At 41.3% G+C, this 18,673-nt stretch overlaps 1 protein-coding gene across 2 annotated transcripts in view; it reads right to left on the bottom strand.

The window, feature by feature from the left end:
* Positions 1 to 18,673, bottom strand: part of dgkh (diacylglycerol kinase, eta) — a 259,266-nt gene that overhangs the window by 77,556 nt on the left and 163,037 nt on the right. For both annotated transcript variants that reach the window (XM_062533724.1, XM_062533723.1), the window contains exons 16-20: positions 9,022 to 9,322; positions 6,577 to 6,708; positions 3,651 to 3,785; positions 3,212 to 3,329; positions 3,002 to 3,112 (exon numbers count right to left, since the gene is read on the bottom strand). In XM_062533724.1, coding sequence (XP_062389708.1) covers positions 3,002 to 3,112; positions 3,212 to 3,329; positions 3,651 to 3,785; positions 6,577 to 6,708; positions 9,022 to 9,322 — 797 coding nt within the window. The remainder of the gene's footprint in view (positions 1 to 3,001; positions 3,113 to 3,211; positions 3,330 to 3,650; positions 3,786 to 6,576; positions 6,709 to 9,021; positions 9,323 to 18,673) is intronic.

Here is an 18,673-nt window from a genome sequence, read left to right as displayed (position 1 = left end):
GCAAAGCATCATGGGATTTGAGTTCTTTAACTCGGTAAGATATGTACACAGTCTTGTACCTTTGCCTTTTTTTCGTTTTTCTGATAGTTTTTTTGCTCGAAATGATGTGTTGTATAAGTATGAGTCATGCCATAGCTGTTTAGCCTAAGGCATGGTCTAAAACTCTTTACACACAGATTATTCCAGACGTCCCAGAAATGAATGAGAAATTTACATCCGGACAATCAGCTCTCTCAGAGGAGGGGTGGGACTGTCCAGCTCTATAGAGAGCCAAAGTCACGCCCCTTCCGTTAGCCACCATGGGACCTATCTTTGGATTTTTTTTGAATGGCAGTCAATGGAGAAAGATAAATTATTTTCTGGTCCCGATTGTCTTGTGCCTTGAATTACCCATATGATGTTTGTCAATTTTAATGACAATTTTTCATGTAAAGACATTTGACAGGTATGTCATAACTAGTGAATTACAACATTGTGAAAGATCGTATTTCCAACGACTAGTGTTAATTTCGTCAGACAAGACGAGACTATATATGTTCGTCAACAACCTTGTTTTCTGAGACTAAGACGAGACGATGACGAGACTGAACCAATGTCCTGAAGCACTGACTAAGACTATATTAAAATGCATTACTGTTGACGAAAAAAGACGAGACTAAAAGTTTTGCATGATATGAAAACTAAGATAAAATCTCTCCTTGTTTTCGTCTACTAAACGAGAAGACATGAATACCTGCAAAGCGTTCAAAACAGTCCAGGCAGCAGCTGCAGGCTAGCTGTACGCACTGTTGCTGCAACCCTGTGGCTGCAACACCAAACTACATGCAAGAACACCGGAGATTTCTGCCAGAGTTAGCAAGCTACTAACTACTACCAATGGCACAACCCATAAGTTGCAGCTTCTCTCATTCATATACATGTACAAATCAACATCCCTCTAAATATCCATACGAAAATATTCAGCAAGTAATGCAAAATTCAAAATCCCCATGTTATTTTCCCATAGGAAAAATCGCCAGAACTTTTTTGTAGGCGAACTTCAGAGGTCTATGGAAGCTAATGATGTTTGGGGCTGTATGGCGTTTAGGCGCATAGCACCATCTAGTGTAGCAGAGTAAAACATTTGTAGGCCTACTTTGGGTCTACTGCTGTGTACATATAGCCTGGCAAGCCAAACTACACAGAAATGTATAGTCTGGGGTCGGACCATTCACAGAGTTGAAGCCTGTGGGTGGGATGAACAGTTGTCTTTCAAACTGCCTCTGCACGTAATAGGCCAGCGTTTGTGACCAATCGTAGCCGGTCGGCAAATACATCCTTCTTTAAAACAAATGACTTGAGTGCTTTTTTCTGCTCAAACTTCAAAGAAAAGCTCAAGTCTAACTCTTCCAAAGCCGATTCAAACGAGCGCGCTTCATTAGCCTCATCCATCTTTTGTTTTTCTCTATGGTTGTCTCAAACCCAACTCGTCAAACGAGGACGCATGGTCCAGCCCCCTGGCGTCTTATCGGAAGCCGCAGGTGAGCTAAGGCGGGCTCAAGGACTCCGTACACATTTAGAGCGTTCTGATTGGCTAGGCTGAACTCGAGACTAGCGCAGGCTTGGCCTCAACGGTGTGACCCTAGACCATCCCGCTAGGCAAAAATATTTTTGGCCGCTAGGGTGCGTCTAGATTTCTAGGCTAGTGTATATAAGATATTAGGGGAAAATTGAGATGTGTGAAACACATAGCTGAAACACTATTTGACTGAAATAGTAGTCTATTCAAAAGTATCTTGTTATATAAAAAAGACTAAAATGTTTTGACTAAAACTTGACTAAGATACCTTGAGTTTTCTTTTGACTAAAACGAGACTAAAATGATGAGACTTTTAGTCGACTAAAACTAGACTGACAAAAATGATAGTTGTGTATATTATTTATATTATATATATGATATGTATATTCTATATTATTTGTGATATTTTGTGAACGGGACCACAAAATAATTGTTATCTCTCCATTGACTCCCGTTCATAAAAAATTGTGAAATAGGTCCCATAGACCGGAAATAGAAGGGCGTGACTTCGGCTCTCTATTTAAAGGTATACTATGCAACGTTTTTCAGTTAATCAATTCCTTCCATACTGTTATATATGATTAAATGAGTCATTACCGGTCGAACAGTGTTTTTTTCGGCTGTCCTAGTGGTCTGTAGCGGTAGAACCACACTTGCAACTTCAGAAGACCTCGGGCACGCACCCATGCTCTACTCCAGGAAGTGTCATGTAAAGTCTCATGAAAAGCCACGGCAGACTGACCGATTGAGGAGTTTTGTAAAAAATACACGCTAAAGCTGTAGGGGAAGCTCTGCAGAGACATATGCAAGCGTAAAACGAGCGAAAACCAAAAGTGAAAGTGAAACCGGCGATGAAATCGCCAATCCTGCATAGTATACCTTTAAAAACACCTCCTTGCATTGTACAGTGAGAACTTTCAGACAAGCAGGTTGTTGGTCAGAGACACCACATCGTCAACATTTGCAGCATCTTGGCTACCAATAAGAAAACCTTGTCGACAACTACTCTTAAATCAACATTTGTAAAGCATAGGTTGTTTGAAATTAACGTTATTTGGTTTGTCCAGTCTGAGACAGTAAAATGGAGGGAGAGGGGTTAGGTGGATTGAAGGGTATATACTGTAATTGGAGTAGCCTTGGGCAACCATATGCCTAATACGCCTACAGGCAATTCACATACTTGATTTGCCTACTGAACCTGCTTTACCTAACTGACAAAGCGCTGTTTTTGCCCTTATTAGCTTTTTTTGCCTCACACAACTTACAAACATAAAGAAATGGAAAGTAAGTTGTACTTTCAGTACTTAATTAACTACATACTTTTTTGTACTTTTACTTGAAAGTTGAGTATTTTCAGTGTGTTACTGAAAGCGCATTAAAAAGGACTTGCATGCAAATGGGAGAATATGGCCCAATGTGAGCAAAATGAGATAAAAGGCTCACCGGCACTTTTCTGGGTGCTCCTCACGTTTGTTATTAAACTCCAATGATATCTTGGCATCCAATCCAATTCCGAAGTAGTTGTTCATGACACATTTCTCCATGTATCCCTCTCTGTGTGAGTAATGAGTACAACTGATGATCCAGTTTGAAATCACCTGAAGGTAACATTTAATAAATAATGTTTCAAAAATTTGGTAGAAAAAATCTTACAGGGAATCCAAGTCTGGGTCAATGAAGGGAGTGGCTCCAAAAGGGTCAATGTTTGCAAGTAACATCTTACTGATGATGGAGCTGCCAGCTATAGATGCAGCAAGGCCTGCCCGCAAGCCTATATTCCAGAAGTAGACCATACTTACTGACAGAAAAGAACCTTGAATACATAATTTATCAGTTTTTATGTAGTGGGAACTCATCACTGTAAATTTCATCACATCTCAGGAATTTTGAGCAGGATACTGAAGAACAACCAGAAAATGTGTGTGAGAGAGATAGAGAAAGACTGAGAAATTACTTGGCTGGACAGGAACTTGTGCGGTCAGGATGTGTATCTGTTGTGGAACACTGTGGCTACAGTTGCACCATTACTTTTTGCTATACCTATAACATATGACTCAAATATAGTGATAATAATATGGTGATATAGTAATACCTGGGCATATGATACGAGTGTTAAGAACAGGAAGGTTCTCCTTGCTGGTGGTGAAGGGAGGAATTGAGAAGGAACCACAAGACTGGGTACTGCGGCTGACACGTCTCTCTGTGGGGGAGCATGGGGATGTGGCCACTAGGGGGGAGGGCAAAGGAAACACCCCTCAACAGGTGTCTTTTCAAACATTGTCAATGAATTTGTCAGATTCAAGATTCAAACTTGGATATTTTGAATAATTTAAGGGACATTCTGGCAAAATTAGGTGCATCATTTGCAGTAAGACAATATAAACAGTATAAAATAATTTAGCATAATGCCACTTACATTTTTGGATCTTCCATTGAAATTACATTCTTCCTCAGTACCACTAGAAATGTCAACACACTCTAAGTAGGTATGACTACAGTATATTCAGTCCCTCTTATTTCACCTCAGCTCATAGCAAACATGTCTTAGGCTTAGTTCACACTGGCAGTTGAAATCGGATGTCTTGCATATCCGATCAGAACCTGATCTTTCTGACTGACTGTTCTCATTGCATATTACATCCGATCTTGGCGTGCAATGCTCAGATCCGATATAAATTACACACACCTGGATTCATTAGGTAGAGTTGTACACAACCAAGTCTTCGTGGATGAAAGTGGATTTATTTTTGATATTTTCCAACTTATTATGCGTAGCCGCAGCGCAAATATCTCGTCACCCTTAACGTTACAGTTTTCCATGTTTCACCATAAAATGATGACTTGAGTCTGACGTTGGTTTTTGTTTTGCTGGTAGCCCTGGCGCACGCGCTGAATCAATCAATCACTTCCGTCACTCAGAATTACGTTGCAATTGTTTGTCGCAGTGCAAATGACGAAAGGGGCACGTTGAAATCCTATTCAAGTGGTTCGACTGTTCAGATTGAGTCATATCCGATAGTAAGTGATATTGAAACCACCTCCGTATGTGGTGCGAATCAGCATTGGAAAAATCGCATTTCATGCGGTTTTGTGCCGTTCAGACTACCCAAAATTCAAGCTAGATACAATCCAGATAAGCAAAAAATCGGATTTCGACTGCCAGTGTGAACTAAGCCTTAGACCATGCCTTGCATGCATTTAGAAACTCTAAACTGATCACCATCACTTAAAGGAGTCATAGAACGCATTTTTTGACCATTACAAATTGATCTTTGAGCCTAAATAATGTCATATGTAAATTTGTGGGGCTGAAAACGCCCCAGGAGCACTGCTAGATCGCCTAATACAAGGTCATAAATAAGCCTTGCAATGAAACAGTTTGTTTTTCCCGCCCACTCAGCAAGTTCATGAATATTCAAATGAGATGCGCGCTGATTGGTCTATTGGCCGATATGTCCTGAAAGTTGATTGGCTCAATCCACCGGTCTGAAGCTAGAGCAAAGTGAAACTACGTTTACTGCTGGTAAATAAAGCCAAAATCTTTGACAAAGCTATCAACAAAGGATTTAAATAAGGAATACAGCCGTACATGTATAAACCGAGTCAGAAGAAGGTTCTGACGAAGATGAAGTGCAGCAGATTCCCCAACAGAATGAATGTGTTAGATTGGTAAGTTTTATCAGTACATTTCTTAGTATAGTAACTCTCCAAAGTTAGCTGTAATAACGCTAGCATTACAACGTCTCTGCCATAGACCACATATCTAGATACTAGCATCGTAAGAGCAGTTTAACAAGAATTATTAATCGAAGGTATGCAAATGAGAGGGGCCGAGGGGTGTATCTAAAGGGGGATGGGCGCCTATTACGTGTTATCTGAGCTCTGTTCAGATTGGAGCATTTCAACACGGCTGTTTCTATTTCCCAATTTGCATACGAAAGCAGGCGGGGGACGCGGTAAAGTCTTTGGTGTTGTCCTTTGGACACTGCTCGCAGCCTAAATTCAACAGTAACAAGGTGAATGTGGTTTTGAATTCTAGGACTCCTTAAAGACAATGTGATCTAGTTGAAGCATTGAACTTCCACTGAATCAAACTAAAACAAACATTAAGGACACTTCTTTTTAGGGAAATCAGACATGGGCTGCTGTTAAAGGTGGTCATACAAAAATAAAATCTAGGGTGTCCCAGGATCACAACCTGGGTGGACAACCCGGTCAATAAGCTGCTGTTTGTGTGTTATCACCCTCTTTATGCCCCATTATAAGTCTATGGACGAATATATTATGGGGTGAATAGGGTAAAAAAATTAACAAATAGATATTCCCACAAAAATTCCTTAGCCCATGTCTGTAAAACCCCCTTTGCCCCCGATACTATACTGAACGAAATATAATCATTTTTTAAAAATTGAAGTAAAAGATCTTAGACCTCTCCCCTGCTTAAAAAAAAAAACTTTTTTCAAATATTACTTAGAAATTTGGTAAAATCCATGTTAGTGTGCACTTCCCATTTACATTCAGCTCACAGCACTGTTGGACATTTCTGCAGTCAGCATGCCAATTTGCAGGCTACCCCCAAACCTGTGACATCAGTACTATTTTTTTGTGACAAAAATGCACATTTTAGAGTTTCTTAGAGTTTAGAGTGGCACATCTGTGCATTGTTCATGCTTTTTAGCTAGCATCTTTTGATATGCCACATCTGTAAAGTGCTGTATTACCATGGAAAAGGTGAAGTGCCCCATAAGACAGGTTTCAATCAATTTGTTAACCAAATATTGAAAGACATAAGTCTTTTCTATTCAATTCCACACCTTAGGATGTATACCTGTAATTTGACGTCCATTAACCAAGGTTTAGACATTGGTTTTGCTAAATTTATTCCGCTATGAGGTTAATACACAGGGGAGGGCTGGGGGATACATTTATTTTCAGTAACAGTAATTTGTAATATCTTAAATTGATCAAGTGTATACAGGATTCACTTCAATCTTCTATCTATTCTACTACTATCTTACAGGGTGACGACTGCAGTTCCTTGGTGTCCTCATCTTTCTCACTATCTTTATCATCCGTGTCCTTTTTAAGCTCAGGGGCAGTCAGGGATTGCAGTTCTTGGTCTTCTGTATGTGTATTCTGTTCATCTACCACTGATAGAAGAGGGAAAAACAATAGAAATAGTTTATTACTGATCTTTATTTTTAAGTAACATACTTTTAAGCATCTATGCACAGTGAGTTGACTAAAAAGAGGAATATAAAATCATCTTTTGGAAATTGATCTTAATGCCTTAATAAAAAAAAATAATGGAAATCCTGTAATTCCTTAAAATACAGGGGTCATAAGCACTGGAACCCCTATATTAAATTCCCATAAAGGCAGGCAGGTTTTTATTTCTAAAGATTAGTTATTTGATGGATCCAGAACACCCCAACAAAGTTGGACCCCGATAAAGTTCCCTTGGCCTTTTTTTCAATTAGTCTATTAGCTGGTTTCATTCTCATTGAGCTAAATGCAAATCAAACCAGCTAATAGGCTAACTGAAAAAAAAATCTGATACCGCATGGCACAGTCCACCTCACCGAGATCACAGAATGCATAGTTTACCCACCTTGTCTTATATCACTACATCCCTGATATTAGGGTAAGTGCTGCTTTTTTCAGGCTATGTTTTTGATGGTATCCTACTGTCAGTCAATAGTGAAAGTAACTTGTTTACTTGTCATTGACTATGGTGAAGTTAGTTTCGCTTTGCCAATGAGTTCAAATGTGGTAAAAATCATGTGAGTTCAAAATCATGGTTCATTGGAATACCTGTTCCATGCAGTCTCACGTCATTGTAGATTCCTTCCTTTGCTTCACTAAAGGCAAGAAAGACAGTATTCTCTGCATGGGCTATCTGTTCTCCACCCTCTTCTACATTTCCATGACCTTTAACGATGCTGTGTATTCATTGTTCACTGGCCCAATGTTTAACTGCTTACACTGTCTACACTGTTTACTGGCTATACAACCCCTCCCTCCATCCCCCTGAATGGACTGTGGTCTAACTTCATGGCTGATACCCTTGTACTTCAAACCTATCCTTGCACTGGTGCTATAATTCTTATATTACTATGTTTACTTTGCTCTTATTTTGTCTATATATTTATACTATAACTGTTATATTACTATGCTTACATTTGTCTCTTTATTGTCCATATTTATTGCTGGTCGCTAAGCTTTAAAGGGGTAATCCGGAGTGAAATGCACTTTAGATCAATTTTTCGGACTATTGGGAGTACATACGTTGAGTTGACACCAAAATCATGTCATTCGGATGTATTTTGAGAAAGTTCGAGTTCACCGTTTTTAGCCAAAACTCGTTAGCCTGTAAGTGACCGGGGCAGGTCCTTTCGCCACTACAAAACGCTATTTTTATACCTCTTCTACTGTTCCAAACAACACTACACTTACGTGGTAGTGAGTAGAGGGTCCCTAAAGCCAAACCGAAGTATCCACACGTCTTTATGTGGTCGGATAGAGAGTCCAGAATGAATTTAATCGAGTCAGTACCTTCCGGAAATGTCGCTGCGGCAGCTGCGCAACGCTTCAACAACACTTTACTAACATTTCCGGAAAGGTACTGACTCGATTAAATTGATTCTGGACTCTCTATCCGACCACATAAAGACGTGGGGATACTTCGGTTTGGCTTTAGGGACCCTCTACTCACTACCACGTAAGTGTAGTGTTGTTTGGAACAGTAGAAGAGGTATAAAAATAGCGTTTTGTAGTGGCGAAAGGACCTGCCCCGGTCACTTACAGGCTAACGAGTTTTGGCTAAAAACGGTGAACTCGAACTTTTTCAAAATACATCCGAATGACATGATTTTGGTGTCAACTCAACGTATGTACTCCCAATAGTCCGAAAAATTGATCTAAAGTGCATTTCACTCCGGATTATCCCTTTAACTCTGCACCATGACACATACCTCACACTGAATCACAGGGTCAGTCCCTGCCCCGTCACTGCAAGCCCCTCATGCTTAAATACATCCTATAGTACATTCATGTCGATCCTTGTTTTAGTATCTTTAGTATATTTTACTGCTCTTTTTTTAGTCATGTGGATTTGTTATTTTATCACTCTGTTTACATCGCAGTGTATGTTCTGTGTGGTGTCTTAAGCTACTGGGACCTTGAATTTCCCCTTGGAAAATTAGAGTGTTGACGCTGCAGTTCAACACTTTTGTGTGTGTGTGTGTGTGTGTGTGTGTGTGTGTGTGTGTGTCTGTGTTTTGCGTCTTGGCATGTATGCTGGACATGACATTGGGGGTGTAGCTACATCGTAGATTCTACCTTAAAGTTCGAGGTTCAAGATTGAGATTTCGACTTAAAATATCAATTGTGACACTCTTACTCTGTTGACAACTTAAAATATACCCGAAGTAGCTGGCTTAACTTTAAAAATCATATTTTACCCTTTTCTGCCTGCTCAATGATCTGCCTCACAGCTTTCTTCAGGCTGTTGGCCCTTAGCATGAGCTGTTCACGTGGGAAGTGCTTGCATGGTGAAGAGGAATTTTTCTCAGTCACATCCTCCTCCAGCCTCTCCTTCAACTGAGTGAGGGAGGATTCACTAAGCTGCTCCTCCCCTTGAAGTCCCTCCTCCTCATCCTCCTCCTCCACAATGGGAGGTGTTGTCACTGTTGGTAGGCAGACCTGTGCCTCTGTGTTCAGTGTCTGCAATAGGGAGTCCAGCTTCTCATTCAGAATGGCACACTGAGTGGGAAAACATGGGCCAAAATTGTGAATTAAAAAAATAAACAGAAATCATACATTTACAGTAGGTGTTAAAATGTGATGGCCGTTTCTCTCACGCTTTGCGTGATCCACGCTCTGCGTGAAGTGTATTACAACTTACCGCCACGAGGTGGCAGTTCAGTTTGCGGTAGCACTTTAGCGTTTTAGGACTCCTAATTTTTTTCACTAAAAGTAATTCACGAGGCATAGCCCAGGACAGCTTAAAATAATTTGAGAAGATTCCTAACTCACGAAGACATATTTACAAACCGCTTTTAGTGGCATTTCACGTCGCGATGTAGCCTAGTGAAATGTAGGCCTACGTGCGGTTACAGCTGTCATGCGAGGGAATAATTGCATTGCAACTAAGGGATACAATAACGCCACCGACAATCAAAACCACCACTGCATGTAAACTAAATGTAACGTCTCATTGTAGGCCTAAATTAAATTAAATTGTTTCTGCTCTTTGCGAATGTAGGCTACGTGCTTTCATACAGATTCATTCAAAGCATCTGGCAAAGAAACTGCATCTCTTCGTGTCTGCAATTGAGTAGCTCAATGGGTAGCGTTGAACACTTTGACATGAGGAATCGAGGTTCGCGTCTCACTTGAAGCGCTCTTGCACGGTGTAGTGCAATGTAAGAGAAACGAATCGTTATTTGTCATCATCAAACATGGAACGCCAATGAGGAATACTAAAGCCAATTTATGTAGCCTATTTGTCTAATTCTCTGCACAGCACTGTCTAAGCATTCCGCATTCACTGTTCTGGGCTGCGTTTCTAGAAAGCCTCGTATGCTTACTTGCATCGCAACCCTGAACGTTGCCTGGATTTGGTATTTCTAGAAAAGGTAATTCAAACTCTCAAACTCTCAATTGCAAACAAGGACTGGGCAGTCACACCTGTGGCGTAGGCTACCTTGGGAATTGCGGTTGGTGATGTCATCAGTGTCAGGAGCGCCTAACCAAAAATCACAAGCGCCCAACCAAAAATCACTAAAGCCTACCTTACATTGACAGACTTTGCAAAGATTTGGAAAAGATTTTTGAAAGACTACTGTCTCAGACCCTCTCACATCTAAAGGCTGGCTTACATTGCACGATTTTGGTCTGTTTTGATAGTCGGCGACTAAACTTCCAAAAAGGGAGTTGTACAAGAATCTCGGCGCGCTACCGTCATCTAAATCGTTTAGTGTAAGGTGCCAATCTTAGCGGTTTTAAGTCCGTCGGAGTCAGTCTTTTTCTAGTTTTGCCGTTACGACAATAGCAAACATGTTTGATATTATCGTAAGTCTTTTCAGTCGTGGCTCATGCAAATAGTGACGTGAACATTAAAAACCAATAATGACCTAGGACGAACACGAAACAGGAAGGGACAATCTAGGTGACAGCTGTAGCCTATATGATTATTTGTTATTTCATTTCTTATAATATATTAGTCGGCTATTCTACGTGACAGAACAACTCTATATCTGTTAGTGATGTCACACATCAAAGAATGCTGCAGAAACGCGAAAAAAAATACTTTGATATGAGTAGGCTATCATGTGAGTTCCTGTTGATGATGACGTGTATCCTAGTGCACGATGGAAATAATTTGAAGGAATCTAGCAGCAGTCTTGTAAATAGTGACCATAGGTGTAGCCACGGGTGGGCCCGGATGGGCCTGGGCCCGCCCACCTGTCAGTCAGGCCCACCCAACTCTGTGCGTAACAAACGCAAAAACTTTCGTTTTACTAACTCAAAACTATATCGCTGACTGGTGTGGCACTTTCAGACGTGAATGAACAAGAGGAACATTGGCCGCGTTCAGACTGCAGACGAATCTGATTCAAATCTGATTCCTTCTCAAATCTGATTCCTTCTCAAATCCAAATCGGATATGGCTCTGTTCAGACTGGGTCACATTAGTAACAGATCTGACAGGTTGCTGTAGCAACGAAAACAAACATTTCTGCCATCAGGAGGAAATACTTGCCAATTTGGTGTGATTAAACATAGAACAATAGGCTACAACTAGGTGAGTGTTCATTGAATGCATGCATGCGTGTGTGCATTTGCGCGACAGAAACCGAAACTAATCGGTGGCAAGCTCCGCTTCAAACTGTTGGAAGGCTATTTAATTATTTAACGGCATTTAATAGAACAACGTGGATTCTTGCAACTTCCATAGAAACAGAGCAGAGACTGTATAATGCTCTATTTAGCATTGAGTATTGTTAAGTCACGTTTAATAGGCTATAACATGGTCAAAAGACATAGCCGTAACATTGGTCCACAACTCGAAATAGGTGGGCGGTCACCCGCGTAAAGCACGTAAAGTCACGTCACGGACAGTCAAATCCGATCTGAGTGTTGGGAGCTGTTCAGACTGAGACGCATCTGTCCATATCCGATACGAATGTGATATAAACTACCTCCTGGATGTGGTTTGCAACCGTTTCGCAAAAATCGGATTTCATGTGACCCGTCACTGTTCAGACTTCAAAAGTGACATCCGATTCAAATCTGAATGGGCTAAAAATCGGATTTTGGCTGGCAGTCTGAACACAGCCATTGTGGCAATATTCTGATGTGGTAGTTACCACTACCTGGCGCCCAACACCTACCCACGATTATAATAAAAATAGGCTCTATGTCAGATGCACTAAACGCTGCCATTCTCTCTCGTGCGCAAACAAAATGTGCAGCCCAGCTAGTAGGCTACGTTATTCTGGCTCATAAAGTTGAACAAATGCATGTAGTTATTTTACAGAAAGAGATAAATAGCTGGGAAGTTATGGTAGGCCAACATGGAGTAAATATATACACAGGGAGATTATTTCGGTACTCGTAGCTGAGCTGGCACCACTGGCTGCTAGGACCAAACACGCACCTGCCAGGGCTTCAGCGTCATATTATTTAAAAGTAGACGGACGAAGCCTAGCTATTTGAAGCTAAACAAACGAATATCTGTAGTCCTATGAGTGCAGTTCATTAACCTGCTAATCAAAGTAGACGCAGCAGGTCTCAATGTCCCTTAGTTACAACTGCGGCTGATCATATTTAGAAAGTAGGTATTGCCTAAATTGTCACTATACGGTCGACTCAAATAAAATCTCCGACCCCGGGAATCAATGCTGTAAAGGACGTGAGAGAGTGCAGCTGACTGACATAATAATCTCATAGGTAAATGGGACGATGTCCACAAACATGCAGTTGCATATGGCTAAATCAGTATCAGTAAACGTTTGGGAACTGGGCGCATAAGCGAATTAAATGAAAAAGGAAAAAATATTTTATTTGAACATTGATGGCAATACCCAAGATATACTTAAAAGAGAGAATCCCGCACACTGTCCATTACGCATGCAAACAGTATTCACAGTATTCACGACGTTTTGGTCATAAATTCACCTGAGGAAGGTCTATGACGGAAACGTTGTGAATACTGTGAATAAAAGTTTGCATGCGTAATGGACAGTGTGCGGGATTCTCTCTTCTCTCTTTTAAGTAGGCTATAACTTGTTAAAACCTATTCCAACGCACCTGCCCCCACAAAAGAGGTGTGCAAAAGCGCTTGTAAACTAATAGCCTACCCAAGATATAGCCTAGTACAGACCCAGAGAAGGCTTGGTAGACGTTTCGGATAGGTTGCAGCATCTTAGCTGATTAATAACAATCGCCTATTTCTCAGTTGTGCGTTAAAAGCGGTAGCACGGAATAGGCCCATATAAACGATAATCGTTATAGGCTATAATGACAACCACTGTCCCTCAGCTATTGAAAACACTTGTGAGAAGTGGTAACGTCGCTTGCGATGTTATGTAGCCTAATGACGCATATGTTCATCATTTAACTTGGAATCCATTTCTAAAATAATTTGTCAAATTTGAATATTCATATTTTGGGTTCAGGCCCACCTGAATTTTTCTAGGCCCACCCATTTTATGATTTCTGCCTACGCCCATGATAGTGACCCACAGTCTTTGCAAAATCCTAATCTGAGACTGGCCTGTGACTAGACTGTGACTAAAAACTCAATGAATTGTCTTTAGATGTGAGAGGGTCTGAGACTGTAGACTTTCAAAAATCTTTTCCAAATCTTTGCAAAGTCTGTCAATGTAAGGTAGGCTTAAAGACAATTCATTGAGTTTTTAGTCACAGTCTAGTCACAGGCCAGTCTCAGATTAGGATTTTGCAAAGACTGTGGGTCACTATTTACAAGACTGCTGCTAGATTCCTTCAAATTATTTCCATCGTGCACTTGGCTACAAGTCATCATCAACAGGAACTCACATGATAAACTACTCATATCAAAGTCATTTTTTCACGTTTCTGCAGCATTGTATGATGTGTGACATCACTAACAGATATAGAGTTGTTCTGTCACGTAGAATAGCAGACTAATAAATTATAAGAAATGAAATAACAAATAATCATATAGGCTACAGCTGTCGCCTATTTTGCCCCTTCCTGTTTTCGTGTTCGCGAGAGGTTACTATTGGCTTTTAATGTTCACGTCACTATTTGCATGAGCCACGACTGAAAAGACTTCCGATGATATCAAACATGTTTGATATTGTCGTAACGGCAAAACTAGAAAAAGACTGCCTCCAACGGACTTAAAACCGCTAAGATTGGCACCTTACACTAAACGATTTAGATGACGGGAGCGCGCTGCGATTCTAGTACAATTCCCAAGATTTCCGCCCGATTTTGGAAATTTAGTCGCCTACTGTTAAAACAGGCCAAAATCGTGCAATGTAAGCCAGCCTTTAGTTGATGTTTTTCTCGTGTTACGTCCTCCTGCGCCCCCCCTCAGCCCGGCGGTGGCAGTGCCGTGGTTGTGGGGGGTAGTGGCAGTGAATAGGCCTCATTAGGTGGTTCACCTGGCGGCAGGTGACTAAGGGCATAAAATGGCCTTGGACTCCTCCCTCGCTCTCTCTCATCTCCAGCATCCATTTTCACATTTTTCACATACTGAAGCACATGCACACGCACTCAACACACACATAGTATTCCCTAGACATATTTCTTATTGACAATAAAATTCAGATCTTTTTGAATCTGCATTGTTTGCCTTGTTTATGTTGCGGCTAGAGCCAGTCGTAACATAAGTGGGTGCTCGCCGGAAGTTTTTTTTTTTTAAAGAAGCGTGAGTTGCGTTATGCATAGGCTTATTTCATTCATTCATTCATAGTTTTCCCTCTACTCGCGGTTTTGTTTAGTCTACACACTCCAGTGTTGGAAGCAGTGTCCCAGCTGGGTCAGAGACCCTTCCGACGGGAATTGGTTTGTTATTTTGCGGTGATTTTTTTTTGTGTCTTATGTTTTACTTTATCGTCGTTGGGGACAATCCTGGGTGAGAACAACAGATTCTCGTCAGGGGTTCGTGCATGTGCGGTTGCACTCATTAGGGGAGCAATACACCTCAAGCCTGGCACGTTCCCGAAGCGAAAGGAGTAGGTGAGTTAGCTTAATTTAAAGGACTGGAGTGTGAAGACGTCATACCGTGGTGAGTAGAGTTTTCCATTTAAACATAGAGATAGAGTGCGTTATTGTGCGGTTTGGTTGTTATGTGTTAAACCGAGTGTTTAATTAAGATTATCCGGCCTACCACATTGAAGAATCAGTTTGAATTAATCTACCAGTGGCTGTGTTATTGCAGCGTTTTCTATTGATAACGTAATCTTTAATAGTTACGACAATCTTTCGTTTGGCTCTGCATTGTTGTGATCATTTGTTGGAAGTGCTAAGAGTTCACGATAAGATTATGCGGCAAAGTGTTGCCGGTTTTTGTCAATAGTTTGTTGTTATTATCAGTAGGCTAGGCCTAATTGAATTTCACGTGTTGGCTGGTTTAATTGTAGCAATTTGTCTTGTTTGCATTTGTAGACACTGTTAGTAGCGCTCTCGTGGAGAGCTTGGTGTTTATTCGTTTGCAAACACCTTTGTTTGATTGGTTAGTTTCTTCTGTGAGAGAAGTTTGCCGTGGGCCTGTTGGATCTTACAAGTGATTGTGGCATAGCTTGTAGGTTCAAACTACTAATACTAATCTTCTAGGTTGTCGTTAATTAAAGCCTTTTGTGGTTTGCTTATTTAGGCTACATTGAATGATTGATTGAGTGCTTACTGGTTTGTAAATAGGCATAGTAGCATTTGATAAGTGTTGGTGATCATCAGTAACATTGTCTCATTGTTTGCTTAATACATTTCATTATGACTTCTGTTACTGAACAGTTCATAGCAGAACCCTCTTTAGATTTGCTCGAGGAGCTAAATAAAAAACAGCTTTGTGAGGTTGCTCAACACTATGATATTGTTTTGACCAGCAGTGATAAGAAGAAACTTAGAAAGCCCCTGTTCAATGTGATTCAGGAGCAATTGGTGACGAGGCATATTAAAAGTGGGAAAGACTAAAGAGGCAGACAAGATTGATGGTGAAGCACAGTTAGCTCTACGGGAACGAGAGATGGCATTGAAAGTAAAAGAGTGGGAAGCAGAATATGCCTTAAAGGAACTGGAACTAAAAAGACTTAATCTGGAGCTGGAGGTTAAGCGGGCAGATGCCGAATGAGCAAATAGACCTACGCGTCCTGCTTCTCCTCAGGCTCCATTACATGTCCCTCCTTTTGATGTTGCAAAGAACATTAGGCTAGTTCCTCCTTTTTCTGACAAAGAGCTAGATCGATACTTTGCACACTTTGAGCATGTAGTCACTACTCTTAGATGGCCTGAAAATGTGTGGACACTGATATTGCAATGTGTCCTAACAGGGAAAGCACAGGAAGTGTTTACTGCTCTAAGTACCGATCAGTGTGGACAGTATAATGTTGTTAAAAATGCCATCTTAACTGCCTATCAGCTTGTACCTGAAGCTTATCGGCAACGATTTCGCAATTTCAGGAAAGCTTATACCTCAACATTTGTCGAGTTCGCACGAGAGAAGGAAACTATGTTCAGTCGTTGGTGTCTCTCTCAGAAGGTTAGGACTTTTGAACAGCTGAAGGAGCTTATGCTTTTGGAGGAGTTCAAGAATTGTGTTCCTACTTCTGTTGCTGCCTACTTAAATGAACAAAAAGTGACTTCTTTGAGCAATGCAGCTGTCCTGGCGGATGAGTACATCTTGACACACCGAGGTTCTTCTGTGAATAGGGGGAATACAGAGCATGATAAGAGTGTCATTGCAAAGAATAAGTGGAAATCTACTGTTCCTGATGCTGTTTCAACTTGGTCACCCTCACCGCCTTTGTCCTTTTCACGGACTAGTCCCAGCTTTTCTCCAAAGAAGCCTGACGTGGTTTGTTTCTTTTGTAGGAAGCCAGGCCATAAGATTACTGAGTGTTCTCTGTATAAGACAGGCAAGTCTGCTAAACCCATTGGTTTGATTAGTAGCATTCCATCTCTAGTGCCACAAGAAAATGGGAATGTTGTTCGCATGGCGACCTCTGGTTGCCAGACTCTACCAGATGAAGTTATTTCTTCTGAGTATTTCCCTTTTCTTGCAACTGGTTTTGTGTCTTTGCCCTGCAGTGATGAGCGTGCTCCAGTGTGTGTACTCCATGACACTGGGGCAGCTCAGTCCTTTATTCTTCATGGGATTTTGCCACTTTCTTCACAGACTGCTACTGGCCAGAATGTACTAGTAAGATGCTTCGAAATGGGTTTTGTGGAGGTTCCCCTACATAGAATTCATCTCCAATCTGATCTGGTTACGGGTGATGTGGTCGTAGGTGTGCGCCATTCACTCCCTGTGCCTGGTGTGACCTTAATCCTCGGGAATGATCTGGCTAGGGGGAATGTGTGGGCGACATCCGAGGTCAGACCTTCTCCCATTGTAGGTCCAGTGCATGTAGATTTGTCAGGACCTGATGAGTGTGGCCGGAATTCCAGCTGTGTTTCCAGCGTGTACAGTCACACGGGCCATGAAGAAACTTTCTGCCTTGAATGAAAAGAGGTCTGAGACTTCTATCATCTCTGTTGATGGTCAAGATATTCCAGATTGTGAAGTTCCTGTGTCTGCTGAATCAGTTCTAGAAGTGTCAGTTCCAGTCAGCCTTGAGTCTGTGTGTGAAGTAAATGTTTCTCCTGAGGTTGATGCTTCTGCTATTACAAAACCTGAAAGTAACTGCAAATGTACTGGTCCTGTTTCACCTGCTATTGATGAGTTTGTTAAAGGTGATAAGGGCATTAGTACATTGTCTAGTTTGTTCGACGTCCCACGTGAAGAGCTGATCAGGGAACAAGGGTTGGATGATTCACTTAAACCTTTATTTGCTCTAATAGGCCAGGAAGTTGGGGGTGGGTCATATTACTTTGTTCAAGATGGATTGTTGTGTCGTAAGTGGGTCTGTGAGAGAGACACTGCCACTAGTCACTTTATCCAAGTTGTCATCCCTCTGATGTTCAGACAGCAAGTGTTAAGTTTGGCTCATTGTGGCATCTCTGGTCATATGGGAGTTAGTAAAGAGGAATAATGCAGGATTGGCGATTTCATCTCTGGTTTCGGTTTTGTTTTTCGTTTTCGCTCGTTTTATGCTTGCATATTTCTCTGCAGAGCTTCCCCGACAGCTTTAGCGTGTATACTTATACATAATATAGGCTATATATAAATATATAAATTGCAAGCGTGGTTCTTCTTGTTCCTTTCGCGTCTCTGACTTCCAGATGTAAACAGCAGACGATCGTTTATCAGAAAGTTGCAAGGTTGTAATAGCGGAGAGGGACACTAGGGGCGGGAGGAAATGTGACTGTTTTCGATAAAACTGGTCAGTCAAGCAAAACAACGATTTCTAAGCGATTTTATGACTATGAAAAAGTTGCATAGGGTCTCTTTAGCAAGACTTACAATCGTGTTTTACGCTCTTTCTTCTGGCCTCACATGAAACGTGATGTGGCTGTTTTTGTGAGAAACTGCCATGTCTGTCAATTGACTGGGAAACCCAACCAGTCCTTGCCTATTGCACCGTTGCAGCCTATACCTGCCATGTCTGAACCTTTTGAACATATGCTGATCGACTGTGTAGGACCATTGCCACGGTCTAAGTCCGGATATTCTTATCTGTTGACTGTGATGTGTCAATCGACACGTTATCCTGCTGCATATCCTCTGCGGTCCATAACCACCAAGTCAGTCCTCAAAGCCTTGAGTGCCTTCATGTCCACCTTTGGGATTCCCAAGGTCATCCAATCCGATCAAGGGTCTAACTTCATGTCCCGACAGTTCTCTCGAGCCTTATGACAGCTAAAAGCTAAACACAATATCTCTCGGGCTTATCACCCCCAAAGTCAAGGTGCTTTAGAGCGGTTCCACCAAACGTTTAAATCACTCTTACGGTCATATTG

The sequence above is a fragment of the Sardina pilchardus genome, chromosome 4 (genome assembly GCF_963854185.1).
Source record: "Sardina pilchardus chromosome 4, fSarPil1.1, whole genome shotgun sequence".
NCBI lineage: Eukaryota > Metazoa > Chordata > Actinopteri > Clupeiformes > Clupeidae > Sardina > Sardina pilchardus.
Note: the sequence above shows the minus strand (reverse complement) of the source record. Positions and strands in the feature narration are given on the sequence as shown.